This window comes from Bombus vancouverensis, chromosome 1 (assembly GCF_051014615.1).
Source record: "Bombus vancouverensis nearcticus chromosome 1, iyBomVanc1_principal, whole genome shotgun sequence".
In the NCBI taxonomy this organism is placed as follows: domain Eukaryota; kingdom Metazoa; phylum Arthropoda; class Insecta; order Hymenoptera; family Apidae; genus Bombus; species Bombus vancouverensis.
In genome coordinates this window covers 19,462,834-19,489,218 of record NC_134911.1, presented here as the reverse complement: position 1 = coordinate 19,489,218, position 26,385 = coordinate 19,462,834, and the positions used below count along the sequence as shown (strand labels likewise).

General features: G+C 35.9%; 1 protein-coding gene across 2 annotated transcripts in view; it reads right to left on the bottom strand.

Moving 5' to 3' along the window:
- Window positions 1-26,385, bottom strand: part of Gbs-76A (Glycogen binding subunit 76A) — a 153,717-nt gene that overhangs the window by 59,977 nt on the left and 67,355 nt on the right. Inside the window, exon 2 of one of the 2 annotated variants that reach the window (XM_033338725.2) lies at window positions 272-13,283. The exons of the other annotated variant lie outside the window; for it this stretch is intronic. Coding sequence (XP_033194616.1) covers window positions 10,917-13,181 — 2,265 coding nt within the window. The 5' untranslated portion in view covers window positions 13,182-13,283 and the 3' untranslated portion in view covers window positions 272-10,916. Of the gene's footprint in view, window positions 1-271; window positions 13,284-26,385 lie in introns of those variants that run through there. 2 annotated transcript variants of the gene reach the window in all.

The following is a 26,385-nucleotide window of genomic DNA, read 5'->3' as shown; positions in this document are numbered from 1 at the left end:
CAATTGACTGTGAGAAACTTCAAAAGAAAGGAAAAGAAGACAAATTTGTATTTTCAATCGTGCATAAAATAATTATAAACAACGATAAATAAAATGTAACCCGTACGATCGATCTACTATAATACATTTGTAACGATTAAATTTTCCAATCGGAACGAATTATAGTAAACGAGACTGTAGTAAATCGAAACTCTTAAACTAAATCTAAATTAATATAAAACAACGTTAACATTCCAGAAATATCTTACAAGGATAGAAGAAGAAACTGTCGATCGGTCTTCCATTTATTGTCTTAATAACATATAGAACATGTGTTACAGATATATAATATACGTCTATTTATACGTATAGATACTTGCTTCATTCCTTCATCAACATTCGTTCCTCGTTTCGCCGCAATTATTCCTTCCATTAGAACCCTTAAACGCTATCACCCACGCCATACTCGGCGCTGTATAACAATAAACGCGAAACCTTAAACCAAACTACCGAGAGACAACATCTAAACAAACAAATGAGATTAAAAATTACAGTTACGTCGACGTACAATGGCGGAAGGAGAAAAAGGAAAAGGGATTTTTAAAATCGGACTGACTGTTTGTATCAGCTACAATCTGTTTCTTGCTGTACGTATACATGATACATTTTTTTTTTTTGTTCTTTACCTTTTTATTTTATTTCCATTTTCTTCTTTGTAAAGGTACGCAAATCGACTGATCGTTGTTATCAGTACGAAGCAACGTTGCTCTGTTTTCCGTACGGTGAAACTTGTCCAGAGACCAACTTTTACTTAACTCCGTTAAAAAAAAAAAAGAATGATTTGAAAAAAGAAAAAAAGAAGTAAAGAGGTCAGACGATCGATTTTTACGATATGGTATACGTATACGAGGATCGGAGAAGAAAAACGAGATAAGTGGATTATATAACTTTTGTTGATTTTCTGACCCTAACGTTACTTTATCATTGAGAAGAATCACACGAGATCACGTAATTTTAAAGATTTCCCGATTTTAATGTCGCTTGTGTATGATTAAATATTGCAGAACAACAAAATTTCGTTCGTTTTCTTTCGGAATTTCTATGTAACGTAATTGAAAATAGACGAGCAATATTTTAACGTGGTGACAACGATATTATGTAATTTAATATTTCGATATTATGAAAATTTTGAAGAGGACGAAGAAACGCACATTCGGATCCAAGTAACGTGACGTTTATCGACAAAGCACGCCGAACTTGAAAACTACTTTCCTATAAAAAATAGAACATTTAACTGTTCTTTGCTCAGAATCTTTAGCTTATAGAATATTATAATATTTTAACTCTTTCTATAAAATGACCTTTTAATACAATATCAAAGAAAAAGTAGGTATTTCTCAATACAGAATTGATAATATAACGATAATTCAAGTTTGTAGAAAAATATTTTTTAAACTTAAGCCTGATCAGATAATCAGCTGAGACTTAACAGAGATTTATCGTTGTTAGTATTAAGAATAGCCAGAGTTAATCGTAGTTGTTGACCAATGAAGAGTCCAATTAATAAACTAAAGTCTCGTCGAAGTGACGCGATGATTTTCTTAAATGATATTCATAAGACAAAAAGGATTGATCAATAACGTAACGCGTTGTGTGTCACGAAGGAACTGTAGAAGTAGAAACGCGTTTGCATTGCGTATTTCCGTGTAAATAACGTAAAATATCGAACGAAACGAAAAGGTTAGCATCGCCGTGTTTCGTCGTTGAAGTCCACGGTACACGAATCGATAAAATTCTAAATGTATTTCGTTCTTTTTTCTTTCTTTTTCTTTTGTAAAAAATACACATTAATATTAACATAAACATAAATATAACACGCAGTAAATAAATCAATGACCCTTTTTTTCTTGCTTTTCTAAATCGTATATTTGATATACAACTTCACTGACCTTTCGCAAATAATCAAAATGTGATTAACAGCAAAGTATATAATGTAGATAAAGGAAGTACAGTAAGAAACGCTACACTTTTTACTAATACAGATACATAGAGGCCCTGTAGAAATATATATAAAAAAAAGAAAATTATTGCACCGTGGCCTTCGACTGACCGAAAATATCGAATGATTATTTCGTATCAATGACGCTTCGTCTTTGCGGCACCGATTAAACTCATCTTCAAAATTTAAAGCTACGCGTTCTCGTTCACAGACGAAATATTACATTATAAAGCAGAGAATATCGCAGTTGTAGGATTCGCGGAATATTCGAACATTTTCAGTGAGTATTATCGTTTCGTATTAGAGTACAACATGCAAGATATAGCGTAATTCTAGATATTAAATAACAAGTAATTCCTTCTTAAAACAACATATAATAAACGATTTCTTTGTAGAATTAATTATTTGGATAAATAATTAATCTTTCCAACGGAACATTTTCTTTCATTCTTTGAAAATTCTCAGTGGAGCGTAATTCTAAATATTAAACAACGAGTTGTTCCTCTATCAAAGACAAGTAAAAGAGAAGGGAGAATGCGTTATAGAACTATTTCGACACGTAATTAATCTTCTCTTTCTTGTTTTCGAGAAAATTGATATCTAAAATATTTTCTATCCTCCGTTTCTCAAAAATTTTTGATAGAGGATTTCAGTCATAATAACTTTTCAAGATTGATTAATCGTTCTAGCAAACTTTTCATATACACATAGAAATATATTAAATCCCTTGAATGAATGTACTACGATCAGCAACGCCGATTCAATGGGGAAAAATGTTCGATGTGAGTGATCGGCCAACTTTTCCAATCTTCGTAGAAAACTAAACGATTGTTCATTGACAATGACAATTAATTACTTTTCTAGAAAACTCTAATTCAGCTGACACACCGAGCGGTATTCTACACAACGCTGTTCGATATTTCCGAGTAGAAGTTGCGTCCAAAGGAAATTTCTTTCCAATGTTTCGCCGGCGTTGCAGCTAACTTCTTCGCTGTCTAAAAACGCACCATGACGGACATCGGATTTCAGACAGCGGAAAAGCTAGTTGCGATGCTGGTGAAACATCGGAAAGAAATTTCTTCCGAACGCAGTTTCTAATCGAACGTCTCGAGCATAATTGTATAATGAATTTGGAATATAATTATTGTATACAACAGTGTCAGGTGCGACGATCCGGGCCGTGAAAGCCTCAAAACTCGTATGCTAAATCCTTCTGAGAAAAATTTGGATTTCCCACGAATCGCGCTATATCTTAAACAACAATCGAATAATTATACAAAGACAGCGTTCATGAAATCGATGACGAAATTGATCGCGAGTATCATCGCTCTTTGCGGTCTTCCCTTTGGTTTCTCTCAGACTCTTCCATCATTTATGAACCTAACAAATTCGCATTATTATTTACGGTCGTGTTACTTGTGCGTAGGAATAAATTACAATAAAAGTCTTTATCGAAATTGTCTCGTTCAGTCTTCGCTCTGATTCGAGCACCTATCCGTGATCCATAGATCGTGCTTTCTTCATAAATAATGGTAGATATTCGTTAAAATAATAATTGCCGAGGACAAAGAGCGCGACAAATCTTACCACGAACTTAATTTTTCGATAGCAATTTTAGCGAAAATTTCTCTTTCCGAGTGTATAGATTTCTCCTTTGAAATGATATTTAGAATAGAAACGGCAGTAAAGTGCAAAGAACGACGATCCAATACAAATGAAACAGCAGGTTCGATTCGAAGAATCTTTCAGATGTGAAAGATCGACGTGAATTGCAACGAACAGTATCTACAAACTTATTTAACAGATCGACGAAAAGTGGATCTAATGTGAAACAAGAAGGATCCACGACACAGAAAATAAATAAACGGCAGCAAATATTTATAATTAGACTAATTTTTCAACGGTGACAAGAATTATCTTCGTTTCGCGAATTTATCTACAGTCTGTTCGTCGCTAATTCTTATCTATTGATTTCGCAATCGAAATTCGACGATCGGAAGGACGAACGAGTTTTATCCTCTTCCCGTGCCAAATTGGGTAAAAATAAGAGAGGAAAGGAACAGACATTAAACGATTAAAAAGTAGCGAGTTAAAATTATAAAGTAAAAATAATTATTACAAATGGACAGAGAGATTATTCGGTATTTCCATGCTCTTCCGTTCGTTCTCTCTCATTTTTTCTCAATCATACGATCTGAAATGCGCCGACACGCACACACATACGCATACACGCCGCACATATACACGTAGTCTTTCCTCCTTTTTCTCCGTTTCTCTCTCGCACCTTAACACCATAATAGTTGTCCACTTAAACTTCGTTAATTAATTCCTTCTTTCTTCTTCTTGCTTTTTTCTTTCGTTAAAAACTGCAAAAGGCTCGGTAATTGGACGAAAGCTCACGGCTCTACGGACTAGAGGTGCAACGTATGCTTACGTGTACATTAGAATATAAAAATATACTACCGTTATAGCTATGGTTTTTTTTTTCTCCCGTTCGTTTCGTCTCGAACGTAGAAACGTCCCCATTTCAACGACGAAAAAAAAAAAAAAGATGAAAAGAAAGCAAAAGACAAATCTCTAAACGATTCATCGAGGAATCTCGTACTAATTGCAAATGGAACCTCGAAGCACTCTTACGATTAATCCATTCTTGTTTCGTTTCTTTCTTGCAAATGGCTACTCTGATTAAGAAGACCAGAGGTTCAACTCGACCAGATAACCAGAATTTTTCACTACGAATTTTCATTCCATCAAACTTCTCGACTAACTAAACATATAACTATAATCGACTTTCGATATAATATATACATATTTTTTTCTCGAATCTTTGTTTGATCCTGACAATTCTTATTTAATTAAAGAATTTAAGAAATTCATGAAAACTGTTGGGATAATCTCGTTTACCAATAACTTTAATGCAGAAATTTGCTTAAATCTCTGCTTGGTCCTGCTAATTCTTATCTAATAAAACAACCTTACAAATTCGTGAGAATCGTTCAGGTTTTCTTGATCACTGGTAATACATCCGCAAAGATTTACTCGAATCTCTAACTGAACCTGATAATTCTTATCTAATTAAAAACTTTAACATTCATACAAATTTTTCAGGCTTCCCATAATTCTCGATTTCTTTGGAATCGTATCTTTTATATTTAACAACACATATATAAATTATTTAAAATCATGCAAATCTAAAATAACGATTAAAACGATAACTTAGAGATTAAAATTTCTGTAATAGACAGAAAATGATACTTTTAAAATCTTTATAACTACAATGTTTGACGGTGACAAATCAGCCAACGAAAAATGACACCGTATCAAAATATATTTCTACGTTCGAGACTTACGTTACAGTGTTGTTTCCTGCGTTAGTTTCAGCCCCCCGGTATCGTAAGGTTCTCGTAAGAATCGTAGCTGTCATTGGAAATCGATTTCGTAGCGCGAAACAAATGTCAAATTTTGTCTCGTCGCTGTTGGAAGAATCTTACGAGTGAGGCAATAGCTTAGCAAACGCGAACAAAGATTTAACAAAAATAGTTCGTCTCCGGTTTATTCAGGGTGTCACACGGTCGTTTTTCGACATTTCTCGCGATGTTGTTCGAGGCTGCGAAATTGATTTTCCTCAAATTTCTTGAAATCTCTCATCAATGATGAGAATTCCCTTGTGCAACTTAGGATTTGCGTGTCAATAGAGATTGAAATTACCGGGTGACACCCTACACCTTGTAAAATTTAAAACACGTATGTCTCATAAGATATAACAATTATTATTAGTATAAATTGCTTTCATTCCCAGAATCCTTTATTTTTCCAACCTGATGTATAAGATACTTGAGAAATTCTGTGATAGATCGAAAACAAAAGATTAAAATGGTCTTTCGTATTCTTCAGAGATTAGTTTAAAATTGTTGATAATGCGAACAATAATGCAACTGTTTCCAAAAAATTCCCGATGATTGATGACTTCTTTAAGTCCAAGTATTTTTTTTTAATATCATCGTAGTGTGGCTAATAATTCGTGTAAATGTTTAATGAAATGTCGATGAACTTTCGAGATAATTTGGATAGAGATCACTTTTGGGATGATGCATTTGTAAAATAAAAATTAAAAGGTCGTCACTTCTAGCGGGTTGAACACAGAACGTGTCTGGCAGTAGACGGGTCCCTTCTTATTTCGTTCCTCTCCGCCGTTCATCTTCGTTCAAGTCCTACCACTGTGCATTTCCTATTTCAATCCCTCTACTGTACCTTTATCGTCACCCTATATAATCTGTGCGTTTCTTTCGTAAATGAAAATATCGAATTTCTTCATAAAATATTTATGAAAAAAGTACTGAGAAACGTTACGAATCTATTTCGATGTTCATACAGAATTGTCTAATTTCTTTATACTACTAAAAAATATAAAAATGTTATAGCAACGAAAAAAATTGAAAATTTTCCTCCCTTGCGATACAATAGAGTGGTTTCTAAAATACCTTGTACATCAGGTTGAAGTTTTCATAACATGATTAAAATATCCTAACTCGTGACTGGTACTTATATAACTGTTTCCATAAATCTCAATAACCGTCATTCTTAACACGTGGAAGAATATCGTTTCTGTCGTTAACCAGAATAGAATTCGAACTTTGTTTCTTAAGAGGCATATGTACAGAGGACAAAGTATAGGAAAAGGCTTCGTTCGATTTATGTTGTTCGTGTGTTTACGGGCAGAGATACGCGCGTAAATATCGAGGGCCTCAATAATGGTGGTTACGTTGCGCTTAAATTTAAAACGATTAAAAAAGAGAAAACAAAAATACCATCTCGTTAAAATATATACTATACGGATAAAAGAAACGAACGCGTTAAGAAAGAAACGTAATTTCACTCTGGTAAGAAGAAGCGTTTCTTCGCTCTTGCAAAACGTAATAAACATTTTTCTGTTATTTTCCTCTTACCAATGCGTAGAAGGATAACGATAAGACGAAGTGTTTACAGAATGGATCGATTAATAAGCAGCATTCTGTCCCCAAGTTAACAATATGATAAAACAAAGCGAGTAAAATAGCAATGTAACGATATCTGTCATGCGTTCAATATAAAATTAGAAAAGATCGATATTTACCATAATATATATGTATATATATATATATAAAAAAAGAGAAAACAGCAGAAAGAAATAGAATACCGAAAACTAGAGACTCGATTATAACTGTGATGTAAATATATCATTACGTAAAATGTATCGATGAATATGTACAATAAAATGTGTATAACAAACATTGCCCAAACAGACTGTATATGGTAGTATACGATTAAAAATCGACCGATTTATACAAAAGAAAAAAAAAACGACACCCTCATTCTCAGACACACTTGCCACCAATACTGACGCCGCATATGTACAATTTGTATTGTGTTTATGTTCTCTATATATATAGCATATAGAAAGCACTTGTTCACAGTGAAAATTGTTACAAAAAATATCTTAACAATATATAGTGTAATCTTAACATCATTTGTTCGTTTCTCTGTTAATGTTATATTGCTGATGCTACCTCGAAGACTATTGACATTTGCAATAGTTGACACATTTTGCGTGCGTTACGTGAAAATACGTATTTTCTGTGTTATCACTAGATTGTGGATGTTTGTGCTTTGCATTTTTGCGAATATATATATATATAAAAAAAATGGAATCTAAGGAAATATTTGTTTCAATAACTACTGAATATTATAACAAGTGTTGTACTTTAAATGTTTTATATACTTTTGCGCATCGAGTGCATCCTGCGGATTTTCTCACTTTAAATTGCATGTAACAGATTTATAGGAAATACGTGAAAATCCACAGTCTGATTATCATTTAACTTACCGCTTTATACACATATGTATATAAGTACCGTGTCTTTTCTTTTCATATAAAATTCTTGTACTTCGTTCTAAGATTACCGTTTCGAAAAATGATACTGTACAGCGAAGAAGAAGTCTTTTAATTGCAAAACGCGAAAGACGTATCTTTATGTAACACGTGCAAAACATGTTAATGGCAACGGTGATCAGAATTACAAAAGAAACGTTTAACATTAGCAAAAATATCGTGGTATCGTGAAATACTATATCGTGTTGTGATCTCGATCGCTATCGTGCGACCTATGATTATTCTTTTCTCTCAGTCGTAATAATTCACGAGGGTATTTACGTCGTTAATTACAATTGGTTCATTGTTAATGTGGTCTGTGTCGTTCAGGCAATACTGTACCAAGTTTAGTCACGAATCGTCGGTAAATGTCATTTATCGTTTGGAATTCGATAAACAAAGTCGATCTCATTACCCAATGCGATCTCGTGCACGCGACACAGGACAATGTTGCTTATTTTTGGCAGCTGTCACTGCTATTGTGACTCACGAAATTCTAATCGTTGCCAAAACGCTGAAAATGTCTCTGCTTTCTTTAACCGATAACTTGGATTGCACTGACGACTATTATCGTTATCCCACGTGAGGACTAACGTAAATGGTTCGTTTATCGTTCACGCATAATGCCAGGAGCGTAGAAATGAACGAAAGAACTTGTCGAGGAAATTCATTAAGAAATTGATCGTTTCATCTTAATATTTTCGTTGTAGTGCAAATTAAATATAAGCGATATCGTTTTTATGTGTATTCTGCAAAGTATAATATGCACGATGTACAGTGATGAACGAAAGAAAATTTAACGTTGATACTTATGTACGTAATTACTAGTGCTATTTGTATTAAATATTTTTGATCGTATTGATAATAATCATCTATACTTGTCTCATTGGGAAGTTACAAATTATAGATTATATGATTTTAAAATTTGAAATTGGATAGTCGAATGATTTGTAGTTTACAAAATTTCATTTGTTTTAGTACAAATTGTTATATAAGATTTCATTGTTAATATTAGTTGAGTTATTTCTGAAAAAATATATTTGATCTATTCATATCTATTTAGATGTACTCGTAAATATAATTCCATTTTGAATGATTATTAACATTTTTCGTATCATTTAATGTTTCATTTTCACGCTGCGAAGTACAGCACAGTATGAAAATCGAATTGAAAAGAATTACTTTTTTCCTTTTTATTGAAACTATTCGAAAACGATTGAAGAAATTAATTAAACAGTAAACTTACGCTTTCTCTCATTCGTCACTGCATATACATTTGCGTACCACACGATGATCGATTCAAGTCCTCGAATCACAGAATGAAAGCAGTTCACCATTGAAATTAGTTAACAATGAACTAAACGATAAATCTACTGCCAAAGCTGTTGAGATCTCCTCTTTCGTAATTTCGTTGCATGTCTAGCACTCCAGCAACTGTACAAATATACATGCATAATAAAAATAAAATCATGAATGATCAGTTACTATCATCGTCTTGGAGATTTATACAGGTATTTAATGATTGATCGATCAAGTCCCGATTTCCCTGATTTTCGACGATCATCTGGCGAATAAAATCTAGAATTAGGAGAACAAAGCAACCCACTATGATATTCGTTGCTATTAAACTATCACATTTCGTTTAAAAAATATTTATGAATATGGTATAACGTATATTCGATTCGTGTTATTTACCGATGTTATAATTGATCCAATGGCACTAGGTCAGAATTGGCACTGGTCGAACGTTTTGATTAAACGAATAGAAAAGCTTCGTTTCGAAGTTTATAAAGTTGGTTCGTCGTAATTTCGTTTCATCTATGGGGCTAAGAGTATACGCTATATAGATAATTCATTAACGCATTCGCTGCTATTAAAATCAACGCCTTCCGTCTATCTTCTCATCAGGGAAATCTTCGTTTCAAATTTACTTTATTACATTCCTCACTGTTTTGTATCTCCTGTTAAAAACTTTCTATCGAGACGCACGAACTCAAAAATACAACAGTTATCTCCTCGTTGCAACCATATTGGGGATTTATGTATAACAATTGAATGAACGCCCAATATGCGTTAATAGCAGCGAACGTGCTAAATAAAACTTTCGTAAGCAAGACCGGATTGGTCGTCGCTCAGAAGTTGCTGAGCAGATATGTTTGTGGATAAAAGTTCATCAACAGGTCGTTTCAACCTTAATTCATCTGAGAATATTCATGCAACTACGTAAAATATCGTTAATATCTAAAAAAAAAAAAAATGAAACGAAAAAAAAGAGCCCTTGATTTCGTCTTCGAAGCAATACCATCCTTCAACAAACATCTCATTTCGAGTAATAGTTTCTCTCATAACTTTTAACCTCTGTCATTTCGCATTATAATCAGTTTGAGAGTCTTTCAAACACGTTAGGCTCGATTATGGCGCAAATTCTGTAGACTTAGGTACTTTCTAGGAACGTGAAAATAATCCTCCATGCTCTGCCAGATACTTTGAACGTTTCATTGTTCGTCCGCCTTTTAAACGTCCTCTTCAACTTCCAACTTCTGGCAAAGACTAAATCCTCTTCTCTGTCATCTTCAAAGAGGTATGTGTACTTAATATTTCTTCTCTCAACTACAGTCCCAGTTCGTTTATAGAAGTGGTATCACGTCTATACCGAATACATATTCTCGCTCGTAAACAAGGAACAACGAACGTGTAAAAAATGTCAGTCTAACAGGTGCGTCGAGTTTCTCCAGTCCATTGAAAGGCTGTCCGGAAAACGGCAGGAAAGAATAATTGACGCTAGTGCGGTCCCTGCTCCCCGGCTTGCCTTCTCGTTCCTTCGATCGACTCGAGAATAGGACAGTTATGTACAGTAAGGTATATACTCTAGGAACGTTTATACAACCGTAGGCTTTCTCTCTTTCCCTCTCCCTCTGTCTCTCTATCTGTCGCTAGTTAGCCTTACTCGGATCCACTTCAGACTCCTTGTCTACGCGAAACATCACTGTGTCTCCATCACGGCATCCAATGCTCGATCTACGATGTCCATCAGTAGAACACAGGCGACCACTCGTGATGCTGACCCTCCTGAACCGTGATGGGCATGTAACCAACGGCTGGAGAAACAGGCAAACACTGGAAGCAGTAATTGAGTCCGGCGTTGTTGTCCCAGTACTGCTCGCCCTTGCATTGAAATCGAACCGCGAACTCCAGCCTCTGACCGATTGACAGCGTGTGACAGTACAGGACGAACGAAAATTTGTCGCTGAAACCGTCGCACGAGTTAGGTACGTAGATGGCTTGCAAATCGCTGAAGTTTCGCCACGAGTTCAACGTGTATCTGATGTGCACCGACTTGTGAAAGTCCAGATTGATTACGCGGACCGTACCCTGGATACAGAAAGACACGGGATCCTGGACCAGCACGTTCTCTAAGCATACTCGACGTTCGCGGACCAGATCCAGGAAATTAGGTAGACCGCCAGGTTGTTGAAACAGAGGCACCAAAGTTCTGTCCAGTTTATGCGAAGACATCCCGCAGCCTGATGCGCGTCGATTACCTACGTATCTGGCTCCCCATTGAGCTGGGATTGGCGAGCTGTTTACAGGACTGGTATCTTTCTGGAAAATGTCATCGTAGATCAAGTCGCTGTACGCTGAGTTCGGCACTTTGGGGATTTCGTCTAAGAACGTTCGCACGTCGGCGAGATCTAGGCCTAAAACGTCTGCGAATCGAACGATTTTCTTCCTTCCAGGTGTCCCTGGTGGCGTTTTTCCTGTCTTCAAAGAAGAACACCGTCTGATCTTCTGAGGTCTTTCTTCTTCCTCTTCCTCGATACTATCGTCCTGTGGCTCCTCGGTTATATGAACATCCTCTTTGATACTTGGACTTGTGGCAAGCTTCTGCAACAGAAGGCACATCTTATCCTCGTCGCTGCTAGCTATTATAGCTCCATTTTCTATTTGTATTTTTATCTCGTTCTTTATCGTGGTTCCTATCACTCCCTCTGCTATAGGACACTCGAGGGATAGAGCACCAGGGATGTTGATCATACTGCTGTACGTCGAATGGTCGTCAGTCTCATTGCCAGGAATCTCTTCGAGGTTCAAAGATAGAACCTTTGATTGTTGCTCCAGTGTATCCTTGGGCTTCTCCTCGTCATATGGAAGATCCTCCTCGTACGTATTTTCCGATGAATCCGAAGTATCTTCTTTGACGAGATTCCTCGCGTTCTTGATATTCTCCAATTTGCTGTTCTCCGACAGAAAGTTAATAAAATCCACTTCATCGGTATCGACTTTTTGATCTTTAATCGCGGAAGTAATCATTATACTAGGTCCGTGGACGGGTATCTCTGAATCAGAATGCGACTTGGGAAGCCGGATCTGGTGTATGACTACAGTAGGATTTATTTTTGCGGGACATTCGTCCTGAAAGGACATAGTGCTCTCGTCGAACGTGCTCCAAAGAGATTCATGACTGGGCGACGTGGATGTCTCTTGGGAGCTTCTATCGTTCGAATCCTCCGAGCTGCACGCCAAATCCTTCTTCCTCGGGTCTTTATCGCAAAAATTATTCCTTTTGAACGAAGCGCTCGATTCAGATGTGTCCTCGGAATGTTCAACGCTGATCTCTGGCCTTCTACGACACGGCAAGCTTTTGGGCCTTATTATGTCGCAACCGTTCGAGAGATTCGACGTAGTCACTTCGCTATCCGAGGTTGTCACGGGATCGAAGAACGTTTCGTTCTTCGGTTTTTCAACGTCGGATGATTCTGGATCGAAAAACATGTCGGAGGAATCGCTATCTGGAGACGTTCCTAACAGAGGAGACGCGAAGACGTGTCCAGATTCTGAATCTATACTGGTTTTCGATTCAATCGGTGAACTGTTGTGAATTCCATGATGATTCGATTTTAATACTTCCGGATTCACTACTAAATCCGCGACTTCCGCTGCTGTGGCTTCTTCTGCTGGCGAACTAAGACCATCCTCATACTCGAGATCGTAATCGTAGCACAAATCCGTGTTAGGATTGTGACGAGGTTGATGCTGAAGAACGCGATTGTTGGAGCTGTTAGTTATTATTTTTCTCCCTGTTGTCGGCGAACGTAGCCAGGATGTTTCCTTCGGCAACGAGGAATCATCGTTCCGTTGAGAATTGTCTTCGCCACCGAGAGACGTTAATCGTCGATGAAGACGTCTGGCGAATGCCTCGGCTCGACCACGACAATTGCTCGGGAAAAGGGAACTGACCAGGCCGCAGGAAGGGCCGCCACTGTGGGCGCTGCCCGCCGAATCCATGCTGCCCATCTCGAGGACGGGCGAGCCGGACGTCTCGTCGGCGTGCCTGCCCTCCGAGGGCGAGGTCGTGCTGCTACCCTGCTCTTCCGCCTCTCGACTCTCGGTGCTCGCCTGGAAATTCAGAAAAAGATAATATTTTAGAGAAAGGAAATTTTATCGCAAAAATTGTATCATACGGTAGAGCTCCATTTACCTAAACTTGTCGAAGAGACAAACAGTTTACCTAATTATATAATGGGAGCTCGGCAATTTTACCCACAACCTATTATGTTTCGTTCGCATAATAGAAGCTCAAATAAATGAATTCAACCAGCCAAAGTTAAGTTAATTGAGCATTAACTAAAATTTCGTAAATGGAGTTTTACTGTACAAGCAAGCGCGTATATTTTAAAGACAATTGTCTTTCGTTCTGACATTTACATATCAGTCGATTCTTTTCATCATCTATCGTCATCCAACGAGGAGATCCGAAATAGAAGAGGAGACTTAACCGAAGAAAATATACATTTTCATTGTAAGAATGTACGAATTACTACGACCAAAAGTTTGGTCTCAGATGTTTCATAAAATTCAAGAATTTAAAAAGGCTATCAGTTTAGAATTTTCTGCGTTACGTTAGGAAAATCCTAAAATACGTTCGTCTATTCAACTAAAGAAAGTTGCCGTTGATATCGATCCAAGTGATTTCGAATTATGTAATAACAAAATTGTCAGGAAATTCGCCGCAAGTATAATAATTACTAACTTGGTATAAGTTTTATTATTTCGTTTGCATCGCATACGCCATATAATATAAACCTACTGTACCATAAATGCCAAATGCTGCGACATAGTATAAACAGTATAACATTGAACAAGATAGAATGTATTTCTAAAAATTTCCCACTAAGTATCCTGATATTTATAGCCGGTAGTTAGTATATTATGAAACTCTCAAGTCACATACGTCGCGTTGTAGGAAGTTAAATAAATATGCAGATTTTTCATGAAAAGAAAATTCCCCATCGTGTAAATAGATTTATCTCTTTAATGCTTTTCTTAATTGACACGATACATGTTAGTTATCAGGCGAAACGAACTATCCCAAGTTCCCTGTGTGATGAAGCGAGGCATGATCGAGAGAGAAATTAATTATGCACTAGAGGAGCAGCGTTCTTATGAAAAGGTGAATTTAAAGGTAGTTTCGTAATCACGCGAGAGGTCACGGTGGGTTCACGATCGTCATTTGAATACAATTCGCGGTCGGCGGATCGAATCTTAAGCACCGTGTATAAATTTTCTCATCTCGCATTTGCACGTATCGGCTCGTAAATCTTGTCTTCCGCATAATACACGACAAAACCCTTTCGGACTAACCTGAGAAACAAAATTACGCGATGGTGTTAATGATCCCTTGCGCCTTACGTTCGTGACGAAAATTTCAGAAAAATTATTCCAAGTCTTATGCTTGAAACAAGAATTTATTAAAAATAACAAATACTTAACGAATACAAATAACGAATAAAAGAGTTAGAACAGAGAAATACGAGCTGTTATGTTGCAGATGAACGATATACGCCGATGTGCAAAGATTTGAAACACTGTTGATCGAATTTCCATTGTCTTTTCATTGTCAATGTTATATGCTAATAAATAATTAACGTGCTAAAATTCTTTCCTTTTTTATGAAACATACGTAAGTATAGATTCTATGAAACTTCATGATAGAATCTTATTTTGCTATAAGAATAATGAACACGCATTTCTCGTGGATTATTGTGAAAATTAGTGCGCTATTTTCAAATTTATAAAAATTATGAAATTCAAAGTTATAGAAGTTACAGATAGTATAATATCGCGTCGACGCAGTTCTATTAACATCCACACGATAAATCTGTTAAGAGCTTAGTTATGAAAATGTAACTTAGCTTGTGAGAATATATTAGGTTGTCCGAAAAGTGTCTTTCTTTTACAGACACGTCTTCTTTTGTGATCTTTATTTTGATAGAACAAAATGGATCATTCGTAATTCGATAAAATGATATAAAACAGAAAATGTTGTGCATCCATGGTTTCCTTATAGAACGAAAGAAACTTTTCGAACGACCTAATAATTATTTTATCATCGTTGGGAATTTTCTTTCTCATTAACATTTAAGCGATGATATAACGAGTAATTACTAAAAACTGAGAGAAATTAGTTTTCTCAATTGAAACGGACGTAACTAAAATGACAAAGTACGTAACTGTTCCATCACTGCATTTATCGTAAAATGTCACGAAGAATGTTACTTAAATTTCATTCTTAATATATTTCATAGGGTGCTCGGTGTCCTTTTTACGTCGCTAAAAAGGCGACCAGAGCATTTAAAACATAGGAAACTTTCCAAATACAACGATATGAGCGATAAAAAAATCGGTCAAGGTCAATTCAATCCACCCACGAAAATAAACGCGGGAACGGCTGTCTCGTTTATCGTGGATATTAACGTCCATATTAACGTTCACACCAACATTGACGAGGACGAGAAAAAATTCATCGGTTAGTTGATTCTTCGTCGCGTACAGCGACGCAAAGGGAGAAGCAACGTTGGGTCGTAGGGCTCCTTCGACGCTTGTGACAGTTCTTGAGGTTGCGTATTATGAGCACAATCATAGTATGATCTGCTACAGTTAAAGTTACAACTACCATTACAACGTTGTTGTATTGTAATAGCTTCGAATTGCGTCCATCGAGCATCGTGCATCGTGTAATACTGCGTCGCAGCATCTTTGAATGAAAATAAAGCGCGTTGTTCTATTTATACGCAGTTAGATTCTATCAGTCAGATTTATGGATCTTCCTTTAGATCATTTTGAAGATACCATCGGTTCCATCGATCGATCATTGAACGATGGAAAATTCGAAGAATTTTAACGGACGTGTCTTCGTTCTTTCAAAAGTGGTTCGACCTTTGGATGTTCGAATTACCGTTTTAGAGTTTTGCATATTCTAAATTCCTAGATTTATAGACAATGAAAATTCTACTATGAAGTTTCCTTACTATGAACTGTCTATGGAGCATCTTTGAGAAACTTTGATATTTTAATCCTTGAAGATAGATCTGCGTTTAGAATACTAAATAAGCTTTTGTTCTGCAAGAAGTATATGTCAGTTCGAACGTCTGAACTTGAAACGATGGAAAATCCGGGGAATGTTTAAGAGATCTTTAATTGAAAGAATGTATGTACATACATACATGTATACATTTTTAATCGTTTAGAGGCAATTCAATCGGCAAGTTCGAGCTTCTAATTAATCGTAAAAGGATTGTAGGGTTTTAGGTCTATGCTTACATAGCTATACTCGCTGCTATAACTGCAGCTATAAGACCTCAATCGTTTGACATTCGAATGATTAATTATTAAAAGATTTGCCAATTTTTTATATAGAATGCTGTATAAGATCTTACTCCTCTAGAAATTGTTCTATCCTTCGATCGTTCGTATAATGAAAAACATTAAGAATTTCGATTGAATCTATGCTTGAAACGCGATATAAAAATTCAATTCTTCTAAAACTATTGTAACTCGCCGATTCGGTTTCTCTACGATGGAACATTTAGGATCCGGTTCTCTCAAAGTATTATATTCCGATCGTTCGATATTTAAATGATTTAAACGACGATTGGAAAATATTGAGGCTTTTGAACGAGTCTAAACTTATAATGCCTCATAATGTTTTATTATCGTACAGTAACGATTGGTTGATAATACGGCAAAGAGGGTAATAATAAAAGATCGGCATTAAAAGACAGTGTGAATAAAGTGATTTATAGACTTGAAATATTCTTTGATGAGCGCTAACTATTAAAAAGAAATCAGTTAATGGCGCGGTGGATGTTAACCCTGTGATTAAGTTACACTTTTTTGAATTGACGATGCGAGTCAGCTGTCCGCCTATATTTATCGCTTACGTTATGAAAACAAAGAGTCATTAGCGAGTGGAGAAAATTACTCTGCGTTTTATAAAACACGTCCCATATGTTTCATCCTACGCCCTTAAAATGTAATAACAAAGATGAGATAAACAAATAAATGTTTTCCTCTCAAGAAATATCATATAAATATCATAGAAATATTCGTGAAACTAATTATTCGCAGTAAACCATCATTGTTTGTAAACAAGATGACAAAAATGAACCCGCGTTAATGACATCGTGGAGAAATTTGAGCACAGATCACAAGGTTGGCTCTTAGCCAAAATGTGAATAGAAAGAGCGAACAGAGTAAATGCGAACGATCGTCATCCCGATTTACTCGTTGAAATTTTGACGCGCAAAACGCTCTTACGACACAGAAATCCTCTTGCAATTACATTAGAATTCAACAATGAATCTCTCAATGTAAGATATTTCAGCAATAAATGCGATAAAGTAGAAACGTTCAGAACGAAATAAGTAAATATCATTTAAGAATTTATTAACCGATAGTAACGATATAGCCGATGATCATATATAATGAATAACGAAATGATGTAATTGTTAGTAGAAAAATTGAACAGAAGATTCACTCTACTTAATCCAAACGTACAATTGCACGTTTGCAATATTAATAATCGTAATATTCTCTCTGAGGAAAATGCTAGAAAAGATATAAATGAAAACATATAAATTTATATGGATATTTGCATCTCATTTGCAACGCCAATCAGGGCAGTCGATGATATCAGATCAGAAACATGTAAATTTCGATGACTAAACGTGAGTTATCCATTTAACCATACATATCGTGAAGAAACCTAGTCGTTTGCATTTAGCAAAAGAACAGAAAGAAAAGTGATAAAAGAAAAAGGGAAAGAACATATACACACGAATATTCGAAAACGGTTTACCCATATCGAAGTGAAGAAAATAATCTTTACGGTCTCACCTTTCCCTCGAGCTTATTGTTGCGCCGCTCCATACGCACTCGTACGCGACAACCAGACAATAAAAACAAGAAGATGGTGCACGGGAAAGCAACGCAGCTGCGAAACGTACACACGAAGATGAAGAGGAAGAAACGCCCTCGTTTCGCCTTCTGCCTTGCAATCGCAGAGGTCTGGCAATTATTTTTGGCGCCGAGCTCGCCATAGTCGATCATCGAAAGCAATTGGTCAAGAAATGGAGCGTGATGACCACCATGAGTCCACCGGTCGAATCTCGTCGATACATCAATACTCCGGTTCATCGATATTTGACCGAAGTAAAGGTTGAACTTCCTCTAACGTTGCCTTTTTGTAACAGGCGAATGAACGACCAGAGAACGAGAGTGATTTATGTGTTTCGATAGCATTAGGAAAGAACGAATCGAGCTGCTATGGAGATACATAAGAATATCGAACGAGGAAAATAAGAATTTGTTTTTAGCATCGTTGGAAAGAAAATATTTGAGATATCGAGCTTTGCCGTGTGAAAATTAGAACGCGATAAATATATCGCTGGCAAGGGATCAGTTCTGCCTATCTGGCCTGGTCGGTGATCCGGTGTTTAAACCGTGCGAAATTCATAAGTACACCTTTCGAGTTACTGATGCCGATATAATCGCGATAGAGATGATTCTTTTTATTAAAATATCAGAATATTGTTGCAGCATGTGAAAATGCAAGTACGCTTGAGACGTTGAAGATATCGATTCTTCTAATTCGCGAAACAAATGATCGTTCATTTTCTCTATTTTTTCTTAAAAAGTTTTCTTAAAAAGTTTTCTTAAAAAGTTAAGTCCTCGGAGAGGAATGAAAAGATTTTAACAACTTTATTTTTGAATGAATAGATTAAACGACATAGACGTTGAAAATAATGTATTATTTTGTCATTTAATTCTTTATATAAGGACGTTATTATTATTTATTTATTGATTATAAGTAAATCTATTGTTAAATTTTATTAACGGTGAAAAAATGGTTAAAGTTGTTGGATTTCATAAATTCTTTAGTAAAATCTGTAACTAATAATCTAGTAAAATGGATTTCATAATTTATCCAATTTTCCTCCATTATTCTGTAAAGGATACATACTATTTGTCACTTAGAAGAATTAAAATAACTTTCATTTGGCCTTGATATGTGCTTCCATCGAATACTTCTCTTTATATTTTTGACATCTTTTGTACTTTTATAAGTGCAATTCTATTCTAACCATAATTATATTACTTATCCAGGATCTTTGCTATAAATTGAGATCAAGTAGAAGTAACGGTTACAAACATTTGCAACCTATAGACTGCGGAGCATGAATTCTCAGTCGAGTGCGTATGTACGCACTCGAATGATCCTCAACCCATAAATCTTTCACGCAAAAAGCCAGAAACAAAAAAAAAAAAATACAAGGAGAAACTTCGTTGAAAAAGTTCTCGCAGGATTCCAATTTATTTTTATACGAGAAGTCACGTACATGCCCATTACATCACGTACCCCACAATTCCAACATTTTTAGAGATAGATGTACGTTTATTTATTACATTTTCAACGCTGCGATACGATTTAACTCGGATACGTTTGCATTATCAACGATCCGAAAGGACGATCGCGAATTAATTTCATATTCCAGGATTTTTATAACGTTACCAAATGATCTTCGAAAACGAGTAACCACTTCTTTGAAAATTACTCGATCGACAGACGTCAAGTAGAGAGAAAATAAATAGTCGGAAAAATATTGCAAGACAAGAGTATTGCAAGAAATATGGAAAAATAATGCGAAGAGTTAAGTATATCTTGGTTAATGTCTACAATCTTATCTAGAAAAATGTTTCTTCGTTATGAAAATAAAACACGACTGATAGAAGTCGGAACAAGCTGTCGAGTTTGACGATTGACCTCTGACGTTCTGGCGCCAATCAACAGCGACAAGGCGACAACACTAATCCGAGGAGAATGATTGACGTGTATGGTCGAATGAGAAACACGCGATGCTACGCATTACAAAGAAAAAGAAATAATAATAACAAGACGAGGAAAAGAAGAAAACCAATTATGGCAACGATAAACGAATTAGATAACTCGTAATACGATTCCATGGATTGCGTTGCAACTTTCGTTGCGTTTGCGAGTTGCTTCGAAGAGATCGTGTACTAGAAATTAACGATGTTATTAACTAGATTATACTACGTAATAACGGCAAGGAAATAGCAATGAAACATGTCCTGTAAAAGTTAATATATATGCGAGCAATAAATAATACGATCTGACGCTTATAGTCTTTCGTTCGGTCGATTCGTGTCATAGCAATTTATATAATTAATAATTATATTTCTGACTGTAACGATATTGCACATATATTTGAAATGTGTCTGTGGAAACTATTTACAAGAACAAGTTTAAAGAAATAATAATTTCTAGTATTTTTCGAAGATACAGATTGATGCGGAAAAGTAGGAATGTTGTATTATTCAGTCATTTTGTTTTAAACTTTAAACAAGGAATACAACAATCACCATTTACAGTCTTGGTCAGGCATAGGATTATGTAACAACGCCATTTGAATTTACATAATTTATACATATAGTGCCTGGATTTAAAAAAAAATGATGCTAAACCTTCTCCTATGTGGACGCACGTGTATTTAGTGTTACTTTGTGACAAAGTAGTTTGATATTTACGTAACGTGGTTCATTTTATCATATTTATATAATTAATAAATCTGGTTTTGGCCAGATCTGGCGAGTGCCGTACTACACACGATTATTATCAGCACGATCGTCAGAATAATTTTCGATCAACACTATGAATTATCTTGCATTACGTGTCTATCACCGTAGACTTAATTTCATAGTTCTCGGTTTCTGCTTTTTCTTTTTCAGCGAGTGAACCTACAATGAACGGCTAAAAATAAACAATTTTCTTGCACTAAAAATAATACTCTTGGAATCCAGTCAAGAGATACAAACGCTAAATATACAAAGATGCGGGAATTATAACTAACAACCATAAATTACATATATTTTGGCAACAGCCATAAAGTACGTCACGCTTTAAAAGCTAAATTGACTTAATGAGTTTATGACGTGGCACGAGGCTAGCTAGCTAGTAATTACAACCAAAGAAAACTCTCCTATTATTATTCTTAGAGAAGAAAAGGTTACGATTATTCGCCTCCCTTCCTTTCCTCCTATTTGACGATCGGAAAATATATCGAAAAAATATATCGATGCCTGAAGAATCACAATCTGAAGGTGCCCAAAAGCGAACACTTTCTATCCAATAGGATTAAAAGGCATAAGAATGAAAAGGCACGGCCAATAAATGAAGCGTCGATCGGTCAGGACCACCTAGGGAAGCAGTCGCGCTAAAATCCTTGCAAATCGCGTGTCGTTCCGAAATAATTACGCAGCCGGACGGTCGTGTCGGATGTGCTACACGACTAGGAAGAAGGCACTCGCTCTATTATTATGCGTAGAAAAGGGAACAAGAAGGCACGTTACGCCTGCGGCATGCAAAGTCTTCTATCTCTCTCGTAGTTCAGGTTACCACCTCGCCCCGCCGACAACTTCGATCCTATCTGAATCGTAAACTTTCTTTATCTGGACCATAAATACAGAAAGAAGTTCGCCGAGTGGCCCGCGGCCGCGTCCAACGCCAGGGCGTTCCCCGTGCCCGAGCGACGTGGTTCAACGTCAAAGAGTCTGGAGGCCAACAGCCTCCGAGCCTCTTCTTACATAACGATTATCTATCACGCACGCCTAGACTTCCGATAGACGACGACCCACCGCTGTGTGGAACACACGCGCGCTGCATAGCCGGCTGCGAGCGTCGTGCATGCAGAGAAAAAACATACGTATTCCCGATACGACGATTTTTCCTTCACCCGCGATGGTGACTCGCCGCGATCGAGAGATGATTACGCGCGATTCAGTCGCGAATGCACGACACGAGTGCGTGGAATGCGAAGGGCGCCTGCCTCTTGCCGAGTTTTAGGTCGTTTGTAGCTCCTTTTGCATCTGCCACGGTTGTTTCCGAGCCACTTACGACGATTCTTATCGCACGATGTTCCGTCCTTTTCGATTGTTTTATGTTACGTTATAGGTCTGAGGAAAGCTAGGAACATTGCGCGTGATAGGTGTACCGATAGTTTCTTGATAGTATGGTGGGAGTTCAATTTTGTTGGTATTGAGAGCGTTTCGAGGGAATGAGAGTTGGAAGAGGTATCGTGAGTTGAATGTACGATTCGGAGCGGAAGGATGAAGTTTGTTCGTGTGGTACGAGATGTATAACAGGATAATGTAACGATATAGTAAGATGTTAGGAACGTTTTGGGGAAAATGAGAATTGAGAGAGATGCGTAGAGACTGTGATTTGAATTTTGTTTGCATAATAAGATAATTTGGTAAGATATTAAAATATTCGATTGTATATTTGTATAGAACAAAGGGAATCGATGATGATTCTTTTCGTAGCGATCGTGAAACGTTATGTGTATTTTAGTTATTTTATTTGCATTTACGTTATGATATAATGATATATGATATAATAATATGAGAAAATAGAATTTGTAGGAAGTCTTGCTATGACGAAAGTAAATTATAATACGTATTTTATGAGTAAACTGAAAACAAGTTAACAATTAGTAGCATCAATACTACGACCGATCCTTAAGAATGAATAAATTCTAGAAATTTCTACAACATTCTAATTTTGATTTCTATACGAATTTATAATTCTTAAAAAAGAATTAATTAACCTACGAGAACAATTATTCACGGTTCTATAAAAATAAAGTGTCGTTATTGGAACTGAATTTCGTTATAAGATCCTGATTATTTATATTCATAAATTTATGGTTTTAAAATTAATTCAGAGTATCATAAAGTAACCGAGGTCGAGCGTTCTTGGCAATAATTGAGCAATTCGAAAGATGAACGGAACCGGCGGGATCCTGAATTTGCGTTAAGGTACGGTGTAAATTATAGTGATGAAGAAGCAATGCCTTCGCACGGCGATTTGAATATTCGAATGCCAAATTTTTTCCCCGTATTTTTGCTCGTGTGATGTTCAATAACGGTACGATCAATTACCCGCAATAACTTCCCCATACATGATACTAGGGATTCTGTTTTTAAAATTTAATATTCCACCGGCGTTGCTTGCTATTCTATACCAAATATAGCCGGCAATAATTGTGTTTCTGTGTACGAGTACGATAATGACTCCAATTCAACCGAAGAATCCAGTAACGACTGCTACTTGGTGCATTAGCGTACCAGTACCCAATGAAGTGTTCTGAGATTTGTTTGAACTTGAAATCGAGAACAAGAGAAATTCGCTCGTTTCTTGTGCGATTTTAGATCTGCTATAAAGATCGAAAGAATAGAGCATAGCTTGTAAAGAAATTCAAGCTTCTATATTTCATTCTCTATGGAATCTAGGAAACGAATTTAAAAGCTAGAGAAAATAATCGATAGAAAGTATTTAGAAGAAAGAGAAAGAGAAGAGAGAATTTCTATATAGATTATAGTAAAAGGATATTACGATAAAAAAAAAATACTTGCGATGTATAAAAAGCATAGGATCGTATGAAAATAATATCTTTCTCGATTTAAAATAAAATTTTAATATTTGTCTTAAAAATATGTAGCTGATCAAATAACATTGATATATTCTGCAATTCATTCTTACTCAAAGCTTTGTATATTAAATCCTTGAATCCTCCGTACAATATAGCAATGCAAATTGAAACAAGTTACGTTCACGTCCCACATAGTATCTAATAAAATCGCAATTGGTATGACAATGTCGCTTCTTTGTACAAAAAAAAAAAAGAAGAAATAGCTACAACGGTATGCTCTAGTACCTTTGAACTTTAAAGTACACTCGCACCGTTCGAAACACTGCGATGTTCCAAGACGCCTCTTCTCATTGTGTGATATAACAACTACAATACCGAACTGAGTCGTACAAGCACGGAAGATGCAAATCTATTTTAGTTGCCGATGATAGTCACTTTCAGCTTTAAAACACATCTGTGCCGTTTGAAACGCTTTACGTTTGCGTCAATCATGAAATCAAAAGGCTTCCAGTATGATTTTATAGCAAAGCATTAATGCCAAAATTAAATTACACGTTCGGTTAAAGTACATGTGAAAAGTGAAAAGACTTTAAATTTGTTTTATCTCGTTGAAGCTACTTCCGAAATTTACGTTTGCACTAAAAGAGAAATTTATACTCACTACATATTTCATTTTCATGGGAAGCAGGTTTTCTGGCGATATTTGCAGCTTCAATTTCGAATTAATGATATCTCTGATCAATGATCTTCTGTTATAGATGAGATGTTCTGCAATAACGGTGTTCTTGAAACGGCGCCACTAACATAATAAAATATTTTTCCGAACAACAACTTCCTTTAAAAAATGTTATTCTCTAACACTAGGTGTTCTTATTTCTTATGACTAAACGACACTTACGTGAGTTACTTCTCCAGAGAATCAACCTACTTGATGAAAGTGGATCTATTCTTCAACGAGAATTATCACTAACTGTCGCTGTTATAAAGAGTTATTTCTTCAAAGACAGCTTCTTTCTGCTTAAACTATTATTAGAAACTGACGTTAATATCAGATATCATTTTTCTAAAACCTAACAACTTCTTTCCAAAATATTTTTCGTTGAATTATCGTCACAACATCAACAATTATCCTTCCAAAGACCAAACTTTTTATGCAAACGATATTTCTTCTGAAATCATTATCGCATACCGACAAGAGAAATCAATAAATTCAATTTTTATAAACACAAATCTCTTTCTTTAAACCATATTTTTCACTGGATCATTACGAGCAGTCCACATTCATATTAAAAATCACGTTTCTAAAACCAAATTTCTCTCCTAAACAATATTCCTTCTCAAAATCATTACCACAAATCTACATTGATATAAAACAATCACTCGCTCTTAATTTCTTTCCACTAATCAATCCTAATATCAAATATCATTTTTCTAACAGCAAACTCTTTTCTGAACGACATTTTTCACCGCAGTGCGTTTAAATCATCATCACGAAGCATCGCTGTTATAGAACCTTATTTTCCTAGGAAGCAGCCCTTTGCTACGATAGATATTCCTCAACAACGTGTTCTTAAATCACTATCACGAACCGACACTGGTCGGAGCCGTGCGCTGTCACGATTGATGAATATTCGACGGTCAAAGGCGGCATCTTCGGTGATCGATTCGGAAGCGATTTTCAACGATCCGTTACAGGAACACGCGTTGGTAATCGTCGGTTTCCTGTGAACAGCCCAGCCAACCGTTCATTTAAACATGCGTAGGATTCGTTGCACGCGTGTACGTGCCCACGCGATCCGAGAACATTGCACCTGGGAGGAAGGAGACGATGAGATGTAAAAACGAGACGTTGGACACATTCCTCGTAGTAGAATTTATCGACAGCTCCGCGTGATTAGCAAATAATTAAGATTGGTAGACGACGAACGATGTTGTAATTCGATATCTATTCGTCGTTTTCTATTCCCAGAGCGTCGAAGGGAAAACTTCGATTCGATCGAACGGATTCGTATAAAATTTCGTTGATCTCCTGAGACGCTTGTGCAGTAGATACGCTCGTGGCTGTGCACGCAAGGTGGTTAGAAAGCAACGTTCCATTTGCAGATTGCGTGGGTCTACGTTTATTTTTAGAGTTAAAGTATTTACAATTCTATTTTCGACTCTGGATTGTTGAATAATATTGCGGGTTTTGTCTTTGTCGCTTTGACGGAAATGTCTAAATTTATGTTTCGGCTTTATTAGATTAATGCTTAGGAGAATCGAACTCTATTAAATGAATATTTAACATTCTATTGTGAATTCTATATTGCTATCGGTCTTTGGAAATAGAAATTTCTAAATTTATACGTTATGTTCCTATTTCCAATTCAGGTTTGAAGTTTCTTAATGGAATGTTGAAAATTTTATTAATTAATTCCAACTGTTCCAACTTCCAAAAAAAAGTTAAACTTCCTTTTTATTTACATTAATATCTAAATTCGTTAGAACATTTTTTACTTCTATTGTAAATTCTACAATCTTTAATGGAATATACAAAATTCTATTATTTCATAACTGTAACTTTTCAATTAAAATTAAATTTTATAATCAAAGATCGTATTATCTCTGTATTTATCAAATGGAAAACCAAAAATATATTTGTTTATCACAATAATATCAACAGACAATGAATACAATCTAAATTGTTTTTTCAATGTTTAGTTTATAAAATA